The sequence below is a fragment of the Agelaius phoeniceus genome, chromosome 7 (genome assembly GCF_051311805.1).
Source record: "Agelaius phoeniceus isolate bAgePho1 chromosome 7, bAgePho1.hap1, whole genome shotgun sequence".
Lineage (NCBI taxonomy): Eukaryota > Metazoa > Chordata > Aves > Passeriformes > Icteridae > Agelaius > Agelaius phoeniceus.
Genome location: NC_135271.1, coordinates 24,326,997 through 24,341,581, shown reverse-complemented (window position 1 = coordinate 24,341,581; position 14,585 = coordinate 24,326,997). Strand labels below are relative to the sequence as shown.

General features: G+C 45.1%; 1 protein-coding gene across 3 annotated transcripts; it reads right to left on the bottom strand.

Moving 5' to 3' along the window:
• Positions 1 to 801: 801 nt before the first annotated feature.
• FZD7 (frizzled class receptor 7) lies at positions 802 to 11,386 on the bottom strand. 3 transcript variants are annotated; one of them, XR_013183018.1, is made up of 2 exons: positions 8,505 to 11,386; positions 802 to 1,384 (listed from the first exon to the last, which is right to left on the bottom strand). XR_013183018.1 is itself a non-coding variant. In XM_054636303.2 (1 exon), the coding sequence occupies exon 1, from the start codon at positions 10,718 to 10,720 to the stop codon at positions 8,999 to 9,001; it is 1,722 nt and encodes a 573-aa protein (XP_054492278.2). In that variant the 5' UTR covers positions 10,721 to 11,386; the 3' UTR covers positions 4,885 to 8,998. The 3 variants fall into 3 exon arrangements, 1 of the variants encoding a protein (XP_054492278.2); XR_008534584.2 differs by having other exon boundaries at positions 802 to 1,357; XM_054636303.2 differs by lacking the exon at positions 802 to 1,384 and having other exon boundaries at positions 4,885 to 11,386.
• Positions 11,387 to 14,585: the final 3,199 nt, after the last annotated feature.

Genomic DNA, 14,585 nt, shown 5'->3' with positions numbered 1-14,585 from the left:
AGATTTGGTGTCATCACATATGTCTCTACTTTGCCACTAGTGTTTGACTATTTCCTCCTAGAAAGTAAAGTGCCAGCTCACTCTTTGCTATTCTCTGTCTCTTAATGATCAATTATTTTTAATTGGAACCTCTTGCATTGTGCCCAATCTTAAGAGGTCCCCATCAAGATCAGGGCTCCAACAAGATGGGAACAGTACCAACACATATGTGGGGACAATAGAGACCTTTTTTTGTCCCAAAGAGCATGAGCCTATTTAGAGAAGGGCAGAAAAAGAGATGGAGGTAAGGATGATTGGAAGAATTTGCAGACCCTGGGCAAATTTGGGAAAAGTATGACTGTCTCCTGACTTCTAGTCTGGTGCCCTGTCTGCTGGCACACACTGCTTCTCATTTACTAATACAAGTGTCATTGTATGTGCAGAATTACATTAAAGGATAAATAAAATAGCCTGGTATTGCTACAAAGAACTTTATCAGCTAAGTAAGATGAAGCCATGGATGATGTGAGAGGTGGACATTGTGAAAATAACAGTTCTCATGACAGTTTTCCATTGGCTTATTTTTATGTGTATAACTTGTTATTACATCTTTAATGTCTGTTTTCAATTAATACATTTAATGTATTACATCTCAGTGCTATAGTGAAATGATGAGGAAAGTACACTTAGTTAATAAAGCTTTAATGAAAATTGATAGCAAAATGGAAGAGTCATTTAAGTGAAATTACTGAGTTTCTTGAAATTGTTTTCTGAGAAACATTTATTTTCAATTCTCATGTTGAGAGGTTTTGATAAAGATTTGATTCAGAATTCAGTGCAGGAAGATCTTTGCTTGAGGAAAATGAAGGACATGGAATTAAAGCATTAACTTTGTTTATGTTGACTTTATTAGTTGAAGTGGAAAAGTCTTAAGAACTCTCAAAGACAGAAAACTAGATGCTTGTCTGTGGGCAATGATACAAAGTTCTGTGCCTTCATAACTGCAAAACAATCCACAGATTAATTAGTCCTTGCAAATCAGGGATTTCTTACCAGAAAAGACAGTTGGTGGCTCAAAGTAACCGTCAAGCACAGACTTTTAAATCTTACAGCGCTCAAATGCCGAACTTAGAGATTTAGCCTACCATAAAAGCAGAAAGCTGCAGTGAGGTTTGGGCTGAGCTCTGGAAACCCAGCCCACCTTCTCCCCCTGTTTGGGGAGCAGTATGGTTCAGGCACAGGCGCTGCTCGGTCCCCTCGCACACGGCTGCGGTTCGGTCTCTGCTTCCCGTGATCGCTCTGAGCTGCTTTAGACAAGCCAGATCTTTGCCTTCATCTGCTTTGTGCCGGAATTCTTTAACCGTCGTGAGAGTTGTTTCTGCAAATCCAATAGCTGATTTATTATCTTCAGAGAGCAGAATGTGTAAAGAAAAACAGTATGAGTAAATCCTCCCTCTAGAAGGGCTTTCTATCCACTCTCATAATCCCGCTTGGTTCCAGCCTGGTATGCATAGCTGTGGAAGGGTGTCAAATGACATCCCTTTTAACTGGCTGTTGGCCCTAATGGAATGCTTCTTTGCACATCTCGTAAAGTAAGGGCATGAAATACTGCCTGAGACGTCTACATTTTGCCGTTAATTAAAAAATAAAATTAAAAATTTGAGAGGCAAGAGCATGACAAATAATAAATGCTCTTTTCATCATGGATTAGATAAAAAAAGATTCCATCTTTACATTTTAGTTTTTTACCCTTTCTAAAGACTGACTTGCTTTAGATAATCAAAGCTGGCTTTGAACTAACACACAGAAAAAAATCTTTTTTTTTCTTTAAAAATAGCCCTATAGATATATATACATATCACAGCCTTTCATTCCTTTTATAGACAGTTTCATTTTCTGGGAAAATGTCAAAGTTCTGAGCAATCCGGAGCTTACACAGGCACCACAACAAACACAGAATGAGGACCAGCCACACTACTGCAATTAACACCAGTGTTTAATTAGCAGACAGCTGCATTGGGCAGGGGCCTTTTGATTTTCTCTCTTCATTGGGCTTTTGATGAGAGATTTACCTACAGTTGTAACTTCTAGTTGTTACACTCACATGCACTGTGCTGGATGTGCTCACACACACACATATACATGGAAAATCTGTGGAAGGTAGGCGTGTCAGGCAAGTGATCTGATCTGTGCTTTAGGTAAATATTTTTGGAAGTAGTTTCCTTTGACTGTCTTCCATGAAAAATATATAAGTTACATTTTTGTTTGCTGGGGAGGGTAAGCTATAAATTAGTGTATGCTTTGGTGCTTTTAGGAATCCTTTTTTCATTTATTGGTTTACTTTATTTAGCAACAAAAACTTGATGTGCGGTGAAGGTGAATGGGTGCAGAAGTCTGCCCTGGAAAAGGCTGGCATCGGGGCAAGACACAAACATTTACCCCAATCAGCTTAGACACTTCTGTATTTCATTGGTGAAAGAAGTGTTATAGCCTCATGCTGTTCCCTGTTGTTAAAGCAGGAAAATGTCCAAGCATCCAACTAATCCTCCTCCTTGGCCTGATATCATTAGTAATGAGAAAGATGTTGTTTGAGGTCATGGTAGCAGAAGGAAACTGTCGAGGAACTAAGAGATGAAGTAAAAACATGGCAGGGAAGATGAATTCCCACTGCCATGGGCTTGGATGAAATCTTGGTCAATTCTGCTTTAGGCCTACTACTAAGATTTAGAGTGCACTTGCAGCAAGCAGAAGTGAACAGTATTTATTTAAAGAGGAACAGCAGAGTTGTCATTGAACCTGTTGATGACAACAGTGTTTATAACATACAGCAAATGAGAGTTTGGGTAGTACTGGAAGAGTTAAGAACCCTGTAGTAGCAACACAGGCCCAAACCCTTACCTCTGTTCTGTCTAAGCACCACTATAACACGAGTCCATTTTGTTTGATGTGCATGCCTAGTTTAGTGTAATTTTTTATTTACCTAGTTTGCCTCTTTATACTCTCTCACACTTTATATTTGAGGCTGGCTAGATGATGCTCCTGTGAAAGTAGGTGCTCAGCCTGACCAGTTTTAGAAAGATATTGCAAAACATACAAATAATTTATTCTAGCTGGTGGTTTAATTTGGCATTCTCTTAAACAAAATCTACTTGAAAAATATCAGACTGTGGGACAGAGGTATTTATACAAACTCTATTATAATTGTAGTCCATTTCTTCTGATTTTGAGAGTATTCATTCTCCTAACATCCATATAATATACAGAAGTGTCACTGCTCCAATTTTATAGACAAGGAATTAGAGACAGAGACAAGATTTTTCTAGATCTGCACCTGGAAATTTAAATGTTTATGAAGAGTGCTTTCCAAGTAACCTGCCTCCATTTTTAGCTGCCTGAATACTACTGGAAGACTGGCTGTATGTGATCTGGCCGCCATCTGTGATTGTGCAGGTAATCAAGCACTTGTCTTTCAAATCTTAGATTAGTTCCTACTTGCTAGAACACCTTTTTGTGTCCATCTGGGCCAGGTAACATGTTTTTCTTCTACTGTAGCTCCTGGCAGAATTCCCTATTCACCACAAGCTTTTTCAAGTCCCTCAGAATGTTAGCCTAAGGAAAAGGACAGCATAGTGGGAATAATCTATCTCCTTTCCTGCCCTGAGAATGACTTTGCCTTTCTGCAGATTGGTTTGAGAACAATGCTAGAATTGCAGTAGCAGAGAACTGGGCCTCTTTTTTTTTTTTTTTTTTCTTCTTTCTAGATGTCACCCTGACCTTTGGGATTGAAGTTTTAATGGCAAGGTTATAGCTACCTTGGTAGCCACATACAAGACTAATTTCCAAGATCTGTGCAGCCAAAGTCTACTCACATAGGCTACTCCTCTAGACAGCAGACTTGGCTTTTTTATGTGTATTTGTAAGGATAACATGCTCAAGTGGAGGGTTGCCTATTACCAAGCCAAGTTGTGATACAGCTGGGGCAGCCAAAATGAACAAACTGTTGCATCAGGATTTCTTGACTAATATTAGTGATCTTGACTGGGTTAGTGATGTCCTCCAATTTACAGTTGTTATTTAAAAATGTGCTCTAGGCCCTGCTTATTCCTGCTTTCTGTTCATATTCTCATTTATCCCAGTCCCATATTTTCCTGGTGTGGGTAGGTTGGCTGTACAGAAGGGAGCAGCTGATGCAGAGGAAGGAGTATGTGCTCATGACCCTGTGTGGGGCTGTCCTGGCATCATTCAGTTGAATCCCATCTGGCTGCAGCTATGGTAAAATTGTGCTAGAGCCTGGTGTTTACCTCCACACCTGCCTGTGCCTTACTTCCACTGATCTGCTTTTGAGACAAGCAGTGCCCAGCCACCTGAACCAGGCAACCTTGGACCTTGGGTTTAAACAGTGTCCAAACCCTCCCCTGTACCTCCCTTCTCTGACTGCAGCACAAACTGGTTTTCTGAGCAGTGTTAAACTCTGATGTGCATATTTTAGTTTTACAGTTTGGGCATCACTTTAGTCAAAATGAGTTGATTCTAAGTGGGGCATTTGGGAATTTGCCATGACTGTATTTATTCCCCCAATCCTATATTATTTGTGCATTATTTCTGCCAGAACTACACACATGTTGGCAGGAAACAATTATCCTGGTTTATATAGGGCAGGCTTGGCAATAGTCTTCCTCAATGAACAGTTAGAGTGCTGAAGATTCAGTGTCAGCTTTTCCTCTCCAAGCAAGTGGCTAAATTTCTTTCTGTTGGAGTCATGGTTTTAAAATTAAAAGGAGTAGAAGGCATGTATGAAGTGTGTATGAAGTACCTGTAAAGTCTGGAAGGAAATGAGAATGAGATGAAGAAAAAAAAGAGGCTATTTGAAATGCAGGCTAGTAATTTGGCTTCTAAACCCATGTGAAATTATAAGTAATGTTTATTGTTGCCAGTTGGTGAATACAGGGATGTGTGGTTTTTACTTGCATGCAAAGCTATTGGTTGCGGGTGAAGTACTTAGACAAAAACATTCAATCGTCAGTGTGGGTATTCCACCAAAAATAAACCCAAACAAACATTAACGTATTATAAAAGTGCTTTTTTCTCTGGAGACAAACATTCAGTTGCTGCTGCTATTCATGAACTCTAGAACTGTTGAAGCCTCCTCTTTAACTTGCCTGAAACAATAATCCTTCATTTTAGAAAGTAATACAAAGGTCTTTGAAACTGAAGAACTATAAAAAAACTATAGTGTCTCTATAGTTTTCATGACAATATAGTATATGGTGTGCACTTACAGGGACATGGATCAATCATAACTATTGCTAAGCTCTTGTGAACCAAAACTGCATAGACAAGAGACAAAGGTAAAGGTGAGGCAACCTTTCTTAAAACTTAAAAAAATTTAAGTAGGCTTAAATATTAGTCAGAGAAAACTGTTTTGCAGTGATTAGCAAAGGCTTATTTTCCATCCTTTTTTCCAGAGAGCTTCAAAAAGATTTTTTAAATTGTACTTCATAATGAAAGTAACTGCTACTTTGTTATCAAAATAGTGATAGACATTTTTATTCCAGAAGGCCAGACACTATCACTACTTGAAATTCTCCAAATTTTTTCCACTGTGAGCAAATTCAGTCTTGATGTGAGTCACATCTGCTTAAAAGTCAATACTAGTTGCTTCAAATTTCAAATTTTAAAAATTATTTTCAATCGCAGGATTTGGATAGTTCATGCTGCAGTAAGGAGTGATTGCATGTTTAGCAATGCAGCTGTGGCTGCACAGCACAGGGGTGTCAGTCACACCACTGCTCCCGGCGGCTGCCACTCCTGCATTGCGCACACTGTTCCAGCCGTGCCATCGCTCTGGATTAATGGGAGGAAATGTTTATAGAAAGGTTCAGGTTTCCTGAATGAGAGGAATGAAACCCCCCTCAGAAGTGATCAGCAAGCTCATGTCAGGGAGAAGTTTGAAGCAGCCTGACTGTAGCAGGAATGCAAAGGTCTTTTCAAAAAGGAAACTTAACAAGTGAGCAGTTCTGGGGAGCAGCAAGAGGTGTTTTCAAATAAAAGATGTGGATCTTCCAGAGAGACAGCATGAATGGGGACAGCTCTTAAAAGAACTTTTAAATCAGTAGTTCATACACTGTAAAAGGTTAAGTTTAAGAGCACAGTGTCCAAAAAAATACTGCCCTCAAAGTGGACCTATTACACACTATGTTTAGTAAATGAAACAATGTTGCAGTGCAACCACAGCTACTATGATGGCATCTAGCTAAGGCATCTTAGATCTATCTCTGCTCTGTAACTTAAATTTTAGTATTGGCATAACTGAAGGTACAGGAAGTGTGATGAATGCAGACAGTAGGCTGAAATCCTTGTGAAAGAAATGCTGTAAAATACCATCATTTCACAGGTGTACAGTTCTGTTTGTTGGGGCACTTTCCATGACTGTAGCAACACAGCTTGAGATCTAAACATTCATTTCAGTTTAAAAAATTAAATAAAATAGACCATTCCACTGAAGTTTTCAGATGGCTGTGATAAGAAACAATGTAGGCTTCAGGCTAGCTATTAAAATTAAAAGGAAAATTCACTTGAACAAAATTGCAGAAAGGAAAGGTGCTATGGGAAAAAAGCACTAGTTCATAATACTGCCCGTTGAAAGCCATTAAAAAGGACCCAGTCCTTAGTGTTTCCCTATTACACTCCACCATCAAAGTGAGGACCTAATTTACAGCACTCATAGCACCCTCCAGTTCTCAATCTTAAAGTCTCTTTGGAATGGGAAGAGAGCATTATCCTTATTTTCTAGATAAAGGAACTGGTTTATCAGCTTGCCCTCAGCAAGAAGCAGAGACTGGAAGAAAACTTGGCTAGGATGCAAGTACCTCAAGTGAGGGCAGACATTTGAAACCGGCTGTCTCAAAATGTGCTCTCCTGTTGTGAGGGGCTGGTAATCAGAGCGAACAGTTTCAAGCCACAGCTGAATTTTGAGCCTGCATTCACCCGAAAGTCTTTTGCATTATCCATAACAAAGTGGGGCAGAAGACACCACTTTTCAGAGCTTCCCCCATTCTAAAACCTGCCAAGTATTCAAAGATGGAAAAAACATCATTAGAGCCCTTGTATTAAAAATTATTTATTTAGTGATCTGTACATGGGGTGAAGCAGGGCCTCATACAGACCTTCCAAAAAAAATCAAGTAAAAACATAAATACATATTTTCTTACAAAAATGAGATTTACAAAATATACATACTGCACTCGTCTGACACGCTTGTTTTTTTTTTTTTTTTTCCATGTGCACATTATAAAAGACAAACCAAGCCCTGCGAGTCTGACATCAGAGCCACTGAAGGATTTGGCTGATGGGCCCGTTCCTCATGCTCAGACTACTGGTACACCCTCAGACAGCAGCAGTCTGCCACCTCACCCTGGACAGGTTTTTTCTTTTTAAACTTTCATTCTAGACACTTCCCCCCCAAAAACATGAAGAGCAGCTATAGGGTGGAGACTTGCCAAAAATCCAGAATGTCCTATTTTGTCCTTAGGCAAGAATATACACACACACACATATACTTGTAAAAACAACCCTTCAGTGAATATAAAGGTAAAGTAGTATGCAAAAAATAAAATATGAACAAGTCAACATAAAAATTTTCAGAATAGAAAAATCTGTCACATTTCAAAAAGAAAACAATGCATTTGATGATAAATTTTTGAATGCTTTTCCTTCAAAGTCTGATCACTGGAAACTCAAACAGCTGTGTTTTAGCTGAAATGAGAAGGCTCCTCACTTGCAGAAACTACTTGATTTTAAACCCCAACCCCAGCCCCCCCACCTGCACCAAGAATCATTGCCATGCAGCTCAGGGAACCTGAGGAGCAGGCAAAGGGCCAGTCGTGAGCCAAAATGATTCCTCCTGTCCCCAGAATCCGACTGATTTTTTTCTGCAGTGAGCTTACTGCAAAGCAGGAGAGAAAGCAGGTTTATGGGAGGAAAAGAAAAAAATCCTATCTTTACGTTACATATTTTAGTAGCTCTTGTTTTGGCAGGTGCTCTCAGGTAAGCTCTTCTTGCCCTCTAAATCTTGCATTTCCTTCAGCTTAGAAAAGTGACCCATATTGAATGGTAGGAAAACATCCTGCCTCCTCCTTTTTTCATAAAAGGAATGTTTATTTGTGTGAGCTCCTCACATCCAAGGGTGAACCTCAACGACTTCTTTTTGTTAGTTTGCCCATAAAAACCGATCCCATGCTTATGCCTTTCTACATAGAAAACACTTTTGTTTCCCCCTTTGTCTCCTAGAACAAAGGCAAGGGGGAAAAGCCTTCTGCTGAAAAGCAACAAGTCATTTCTTTTCAGGGTGTGGAATAGCAACCCCCTCCTTCCCCACAGCAGCAAGAACAACAGATTGAGGGCAAATTTTTACTTGAAAACAATTACAACAGGTATCGCTGAGGTAAAAAGGAACTTGTGAGCTGATAGAATAGAGGCATCTCCCCAGCACACGATCGGGCTGTAGTCGGCTGTGCAGTACTCACGTGATGGCTCTGCCGAGCTGGAAGGAGCAGGCAGCGAGCTCAGGCTCGGGTGTTACCCTGCCCATGCTGCAGTTTGGCCCCGGCAATTCAGAAAACATTTGGCTACTTCTTGGCAGGGGTGGCTCAACAGATCTGGCTTCCGCTCCCTCTTGTCCAAAGCAAGGCAGGATGATTTTAGTTGGGTTGGAATTTTTCTTCCTCGACAGGAGTAGCAGGAGAGAAGTAAGGAGACTTCTGGGTGAAGGACTCTCCTGTCCCAGCAGTGGCCTCTTTCTCTGTCCTCTCCCACTTAGCTGGTCATAAGCACCACTGGAAATAGTTTGACTGATCCTTTATGCAATGATTTATTTTTTTTCAAACTTTCTGTGAGGAAGGAAAAGTTTGGAAAAGCCTCCCTTCCTCCCTTTTCAGGGAACCATTGCCCTAGCCCTGTGCTGAGTATCCTCTGCGTGTATGCATGTGTGAGAGTGTGTGTGCCAGAGGGGACGGGGATCTCATACTGCCGTCTCGCCTTTGCTGCCGGTACTGAGTCTGTGGTAGAAGCGTCGCCAGGACTGAAGGGTTTTGCCAGACCAAATCCAGAAGCCAGTCGTGATCCCAACAATCATGGTCATGAGGTACTTGATCATGAAGACAGTGAAGTCTGGGCTCATAGGGGCAAAGTGGCTGGGACAGGGCACAGCATACGTTTTGCAGGTCTGGAGGAGCCACGTCTTCTCCCAGGTGCCACGGAAGGCCTGCTCATAGAAGTAACACGCCAGGACAATGGTGGCAGGCACTGTGTAGAGGACACTGAAGACACCAATGCGCACCATCAGCTTCTCCAGTTTTTCCGTCTTGGTGCCATCGTGCTTCATGATGGTGCGGATGCGAAACAAGGACACAAAGCCAGCCAGCAAGAAGGAAGTGCCAATGAAGAGATACACAAACAAGGGCGCCAGCACAAAGCCCCTCAGAGAGTCCACACTGTAGATACCTACATAACACACCCCACTGAGTACATCCCCATCCACCTGCCCCATGGCCAAGATGGTGATGGTTTTGACAGCGGGCACAGCCCAGGCAGCCAGATGAAAATACTGGGAGTTGGCCTCAATGGCCTCATGGCCCCACTTCATGCCGGCAGCCAGGAACCAGGTGAGGGACAGGATGACCCACCAGATGGAGCTGGCCATGCCGAAGAAGTAAAGGATCATGAAGAGGATGGTGCAGCCTTCTTTCTTGGTGCCTTGGGCCACAGTGCGGTAGCCATCCTCAGAGAAGCGCTCTAGACACACCACCCGCTCCTCCAGCAAAAAGCCTGCTGCGTAGGCCACGGCAACCATGAAGTAGCAGCCCGAGAGGAAGATGATGGGCCTCTCCGGGTAGCTGAAACGACGCATGTCTACCAGGTAGGTGAGCACGGTGAAGAGGGTGGAGGCACAGCAAAGCACAGACCACACGCCCACCCACAGCCGGGCAAATCGCACCTCTGCCTCCTTGAAGTACATGAGCCCGTTGGGCCGGGCTGGCTCACAGGGGGCTCCACAGTCCCGCTCCCCCAGGAACCGGTAGCCCAAGTAAGAGGGCACTTTGAGCTGCCGCGGGCAAGAGAAGGAGAAGCCAGAGGGTGGCTGTGGTGGGGTAAGAAAGTCAGGGAGGTAGCCAGCTGTGGGGTGGACAGTAACCCCCCGACCCGCCGCACCACCAGGTCCTGGTGGGGCATCCGACGTGTTCTGCCCCACGCAGATCTCACCCGCACCGTGAACGGGGAAGTTCTCGCAGCGGAGCCGCTCTGGCCACTGGAAGCCGAACTTGTTCATGAGGGCCTCGCAGCCCTGACGGGCCCTCTCGCAGAGGGAGCGGCAGGGTGGGATAGCCTGCTCCAGCACGGTGCACACCGGCGCGTACATGGAACAGAGGAAGAACTTCAGCTCGGGCGAGCACTGCACCTTGACCAGCGGGTAGAACTGGTGCACCTCCAGCCCTGCGTCCTCCTGGTTGGTGTGGCCCAGCAGGTTGGGCAGGATGGTCTGGTTGTAGGCGATATCCGTGCAGAGCGGGATGGAGATGGGTTGGCAGAAACCATGGTCCGGCACAGAGATGCCCTTCTCGCCGTGGTACTGCTGCGCCGTGGCACCCGCGGGGGTCCCCAGCAGGGCGGCCAGCAGCGTGGCCAGCCCCAGCAAGGGGCAGCCGGCGGCAGCCGCTCCGCCGCATTCTCGTCCAGCCTGCATCGCCGGGGCGGCCGGGGGCCTGAGGAGCCTCGGGGAGTCTTTCAGAGCCGGCCGGCGAGGCGCCCCAGGGGCATCAGCGACCAGAGGGCGGAGGCGGGGCCCCTTCGGTGGGGCAGGAGCGCGGCGACGGGAGGAACGCGGCTCCGCGCTGGACCTCCGCGACTTTTTTCCTCGGCTCCGACGCGGTGGCGCTCACAGAGCGGCGGCGGCGCTAGTCTAGGCGAAAGTTTCCGGAGCTGCTCTCCCCGGAGAAGGCGGCGGCGGCGAAACAGGAGGCGCGAGTGTAGCCCGGCGACGGCTCTGGCCAGCTCCGCGCAGGGTCCCGCGGCGGCGGCGAGGCGGAGGCGCTGCTCCCTGCACGACTGCACGGCCCCGGGATTTAGGTTACGGCTAAATGGATTATTACCGCGCCCGGCTGAGCCGTGTATTTTACTTCAGGGCTTAAATAACTTTCAAAATCCAATTACTGCGCTGTCCTCCCCGCGGCTTGGCTGCGCTCCGCTCCCGACGGACACCGCTGCGGGCTGTGCGTCCGGGGTAGCCGTGCGCCTCCCGGTTCGGCTCGTTTGGCTCCGCTCCGCCCGCGGCCCCGCCGACACCACCCGCTCCGCGACTCTCGGCCCGCGGCCGCCGGCACACAAAAAAGGCGCAGCTCCGCGCGGGCCCCGCCCCCGCCGCCGGCCCCATTCACAAACCGCGCCGGGGGCGGGGCCCCGCGGCGCCCGCCCGCCAATCCGCGCGGGGGGGTGGGGCCGTGCTGGGGGAGGGGAGGGGGAGGAGCTCGCACCAAGGGGGGAAAAAAAGTTGGGAACAACTTTTCCCATCCCCGCCGGGCCCGGCCGGGAGGAGCCGCCCGGGGCCCCCACCCCCCGCGCTGCCCCGCACAGCCGGGAAGGCGGGGGGTGGGCAGCTCGCTCAGGGTGGCCCGAGCAAACTAAAATTAACTGGCTGCTTTCTGAGCAGGCTTTGAAAATGCGAACAGCTGCCTGTGCCCGGAGTTATTAAAAAAGAAGGAAAAAAAATAGAGTAAGGGAAAAAATCTCCAAACGCAGCGCCCGAGTACATTTGCAGAATGATCCTGTTGCGTAGTTGGGATGTTCGTGTCTGTGCGCCATCGCCTCCCCAGCGTGGGGGGTTTGATTTGTTATCACAGCATGACCGTTGCTTTTTGCTGGCGAATAAACGCTTTATTCATGCAGATCTAAGCCCTAGCTGGGGGAAGGCAGCTTCTTTTTTAAACGTCCAGTGTTACCTAAGCAAAGAGGAGAAATTTTAAATCCCCACTTGCACTACTGCGATTCTTTAAGAGACTCAATAAAACAGTGAAAACCCAGGAGTTCCTCTGTGAAAGTACCCTGCCTGCAGGAGAGAAAATGGCATAGGTGGGGAGACCCCTGTTACTGGCCTGCTAGGCCAAGAAGATCTAGAACTAGGCACCAGCATACATTTGCTAAGGACAGGAATGTGGGGTTTGCAGCATAGCTGTGTTTTGGGGTGCGCTGCCAAAGCACAGGGAGCTGGGACCGTCCAGCCTCTGTGTAGGCAGAGCGTGTCTTCGGCAGCACAGAAGGGCTGTGCTTGATAAAAGCTCTGCAACAAGGCCTGCTTCTGCTTCACTGACCCATGAGAGTTTGTGCTCACACACAGGCCCAAGCTAAGTATTATTCCACTTACCCTATCCTTCCCTTTGAGGACACAGGTCCCCCTGAACTGCAGTACTCAAATTCTTACTTTCACTCCTTTGCTCAGGATTGTGCTTCTGTTAGCAGCTAAGCAAAGACAACGATCCGTACCATCCTCCAGGGCAGTTAAAGAGAGCAGGGTTTGGTTGTTTGGCTCAGGGAGCTCCAACAGCAATTGTTGGACAAATGTTTTCCATATCCTCTACTGCTCAAGAACAATGTGTACTCATGCCAATAAGACCATGGTGCTGCAGCTTTTGTTACATTTCTTAAGAGAAGTTGACAGTTATAAATGGGCTTGCTAAAATGAATTTACTCCTCTTAATGGAGATGTTTTTAAAAATAATACTGTGCATATAAAAAAATATATATGGGAAGGACTAGCTAGTCATGGCTGCAACAGCTCTTTCTGGAAAAGAAACGTCTTCTCCACTCTCTCAGTTTTAGCTGTTTAAGAGTGCCTTAGAGGAACTTCACTTTTTCAGATTTTTAAGGCTTTTTATCAAAATTTCTTGCTTTCCTACACCTATTGACTGAGGATATTTTTGTGATACTCTTCACCTAAATAACCATGCATGGGACATGAATTTGTCTGCTTTGTTGTTTGGTTTTTGGCCACTAGTAGCTTTCAGTAAAATTATTCTTTCCATAGTTTTGTTTGGGGTTTTTTGGGGGTTGGTTGCAGTTTTTTTGTTTTGATCTGGTTTGGCTTGGTTGTTTGGTTTGGTTTTGGTTTGGTTTGGTTTTGTTTTATTTTTTGGTTTTTGTTGGGTCTTTTGTACATTTGTTTGGGTTTTTTTTGGTTTGGTTTGACTTCATTTGTTTGCGAGGGGGGGGGTTGGTTTCCTCCTTTCCCCTTCTACCCCCTCAATCTGTAATAATCACCTAAAAGCCTCTCTTTTTTGCTTTGGTTTATATGACTGTCTTCTTCTACAAAGCATTCTGTGATATTCACTAGGAAAAACATTGGATGATATGAGATGTTTCACTGGCAGGCAATGACAATGCAGAGAAGGTAAAGCAACCTCTAACTTTCTGCCCCCATGGATTCCTCATTCTGATTTCTGTATGTAAAGAAACTCCTCTCAGCAATGGGGAGACAGTGACAGGAACTATTCAGAGTAAGGTGGGTCAAATCAAGTGGCAAGGCTTTAACTGCACGTTTATTTACAAGACAGGGCAAAGGGCATCAGTGACTCCCTCAGTTTTTGTTTGAGTCGTTCGTCCAAACCATGGAATGACCAAAATGATGACTGTGATCTCTGATACGTGCTACAAAAACATCCTTTACACTTATGAATATAATGTAGAATCAAAGTGAAGCAAAAGGGGGAAAAAGTGAAAAGGTAGGCAGAAAGGAAGAAGGATAATGTCCTAGATTATTTCTTAGGAAGAGAAGAGAGTAAACTTTTCACATGGAATGATGCTGCTAGGCATCCCAGGTGGCAGGAATGTGCAACAGGATTTACTAAAATGGATGAAGAAAGTCTCTTGGGTATGTTACCAAATTCCAAGATCTTTTTTCTCTTTAGACCCACGGGGAGATGGGAAACAGTCACAGAGAGAGGCAATGGCAGTTGCCTCACAATAACACACTGTGGTATAAGAAAATCCCAGACTCCTATATTGATCTAAGAGATCCTGACAAATTTCAGGGGACAATAAAGAGAAGGGAAAGAGGAAAAGAAAAGAAAAGAAAAGAATTGAATTCATGATTCTGGAACACAGGTTAGTCCAAAGAATCCAGAACCTCTGTAAGTACCATCAACTACAGTTCAAACAGCAACCTGCAAAATTACTTAAATTTTCTCACAACAGGAGGGATCCTCGTCAGCACAGTAAGCACAGCAGCCGGGTTATCAGTCACCCAGAACAAACACACTGCACAAGACTTGCAGCATCTGACAAGTTGTCTATTGCAACCACAGAGCAATTCAGAAAGTTTTCTCTAAAAATCTCCTAACTGCTAATGTTCTAAGTACACTGCATGGTCTGCCAGCAGTAAACCTTCACAAGCAAAATCCTGGCGTGTCCTAGATTCCAGAATAAATTTACAGTCTCTGGTGTTGATACCAGCTCTGGAGTTGTCTGACTAGACTACTGTGCATAGGGAGGAATTGTTAGGAACTAACAATTATCTGTCTTTTTACTCATTTAAAAATAAATCCAGTTCAACTTCCAAG